The following is a 1,832-nucleotide window of genomic DNA, read 5'->3' on the forward strand; positions in this document are numbered from 1 at the left end:
TTTCCTGGCCTTGTCAGGCTCCCTGGACTAGTATGTGTTTGGATCATGTCCTGGGCCTGGGAAATATCTATGGATTAAAATATTCGAAAGTTGATGGTGTCAGCCCATAACCCATGTCAAAAGCGCTCAGATTAGCTCCAGGCTAACACCGGACGTCGCCCAGGCTACCAGAAACGGATGCCTGGCAGGCTAATCACCTGCCTGGGCGATCCAGGCCAGGCTTGGACTACTTTTTTCAGGGCTTCAACCAAACAAACACAGCTATATCTCAGGCAAGCTTCAGGCGAGGTATCATGGACTGAGGAAGCGAATCAAACACGCTCTATATCAGCATCAGCAAGCGCGACATTGCCCTCCCCTTGAGATGGAGCTCCTTCCCAGATATAGGCCGATGGGTAGCGCGGGCGAAGGACGTCGTAGTCTTCCCAAGTGGTGGCTGATGACGGCATGTTGGACGACTGAACACGCAGCTGCACGACAGGTGCATCTCCTTTCTTCAACATCCTCTGTTCCATGATGGGCACGGGTTTAGTTTCTCCACAGGTGAGGTCAGGCCCTCGAGGCAGCTCCGCTAAGACTGGAGTGTAATCCGGGGTGAAAGGCTTGAGTTGGGAGACATGGAATACCGGGTGGATGCGGCAGTCTGGAGGCAACTGCAGGCGATAAGCCAGTGATCTGATCCGCTCCGTCACTTCGAAAGGGCCAAAGAACTTGTAGGAGAGCTTGCGGCACGGGAGATTGGCGACGGACGATTGCGCGTACGGCTGCAGCTTGAGGAGAACTTGTTCACTGACGTCAAAGTCGTGTTCAATGCGGTGGCGGTCGGCTTGTTTCTTGAAGCAGGCTTGGGCACGCGTGAGCTGGGCGCGCAGCATCTCTCATTGCGTGGTCCAGTCGAACTATGGTGGTGTCGCGTTGTCTTGCAGGGTGGAGCTCAGCTGTGGTAGGCCACCCAGATTTGGTTCCTTGCCGTACAGCTCCTTGAACGGGGAGCAGTTGAGCGAAGAGTGGTGGGCGGAGTTGTACCGGAACTCTTTCGTGGGAAGCCACTTGCGCCATTGTCGCGGCATGTCGTGCACCGCACACCTCAGGTACATCTCGAGGCATTGGTTGACGCGCTCCGTATGGCCATCCGTCTGCGGGTGGTACGCCGTGGAATAGAGCAGTTTGGTTCCGGCAGCGGCAAGCAATTCGCGCTACATGCCGCAGGTGAAGATCTTGTTGCGGTCCACGACGATGGAGTGAGGAACGTCGTGTAGCTTGATGACATGTTCCCAGAACGCACGAGCGACCTGGACGGCGGTGAAGGGATGATGGAGCGGAATGAAGTGTGCGTACTTGGTCAGGCGATCGACCACGACCATGATGGCGTCAGACCCCTCGGACTTGGGCAGCCCCTCGACGAAATCCATGGTCAGATCGTGCCATGGTCCGGCGGGGATTGGTAGAGGTTGGAGCTTGCCTGCAGGGTGCGTGTGCTCATGCTTGGCATGCTGACAGACGGCGCACTGCTGGACGAAATCCTCCACGGCGCGTTTCAGGCCCGGCTAGGCGAACAGCTTCTGGACGCGATGATACGTGGCCGTGGCACCCGAATGGCCACCAACAACACTATGGTGAAGAGCGGCGATGAGCTTGGTCTGCAGCGCGGAGTTGGGCCCAATCAATAGACGCCTGCGCTGCCGAATCACGCCGTTCTGAAGTGTGCGTCCCTCGTGGTCTGAGGTGGAGACCGCCAGCTTGGCCAGCAGTTCTTGCGAGTCAGGGTCCGTCTCGTAGGGGTTGGCGATCTCTTGAGACGATTGCGGTTAGCAGACCGAGAGCGCGTCGAG

General features: G+C 57.5%; 1 protein-coding gene across 1 annotated transcript; it reads right to left on the reverse strand.

The window, feature by feature from the left end:
* Window positions 1–311: 311 nt before the first annotated feature.
* LOC141020693 (uncharacterized) lies at window positions 312–875 on the reverse strand. The gene has a single exon (XM_073495623.1). It carries the CDS (start codon window positions 873–875, stop codon window positions 312–314), a length of 564 nt encoding a protein of 187 aa, XP_073351724.1.
* Window positions 876–1,832: the final 957 nt, after the last annotated feature.

The sequence above is a fragment of the Aegilops tauschii genome, chromosome 3, assembly GCF_002575655.3.
Source record: "Aegilops tauschii subsp. strangulata cultivar AL8/78 chromosome 3, Aet v6.0, whole genome shotgun sequence".
Taxonomy (NCBI): domain Eukaryota; kingdom Viridiplantae; phylum Streptophyta; class Magnoliopsida; order Poales; family Poaceae; genus Aegilops; species Aegilops tauschii.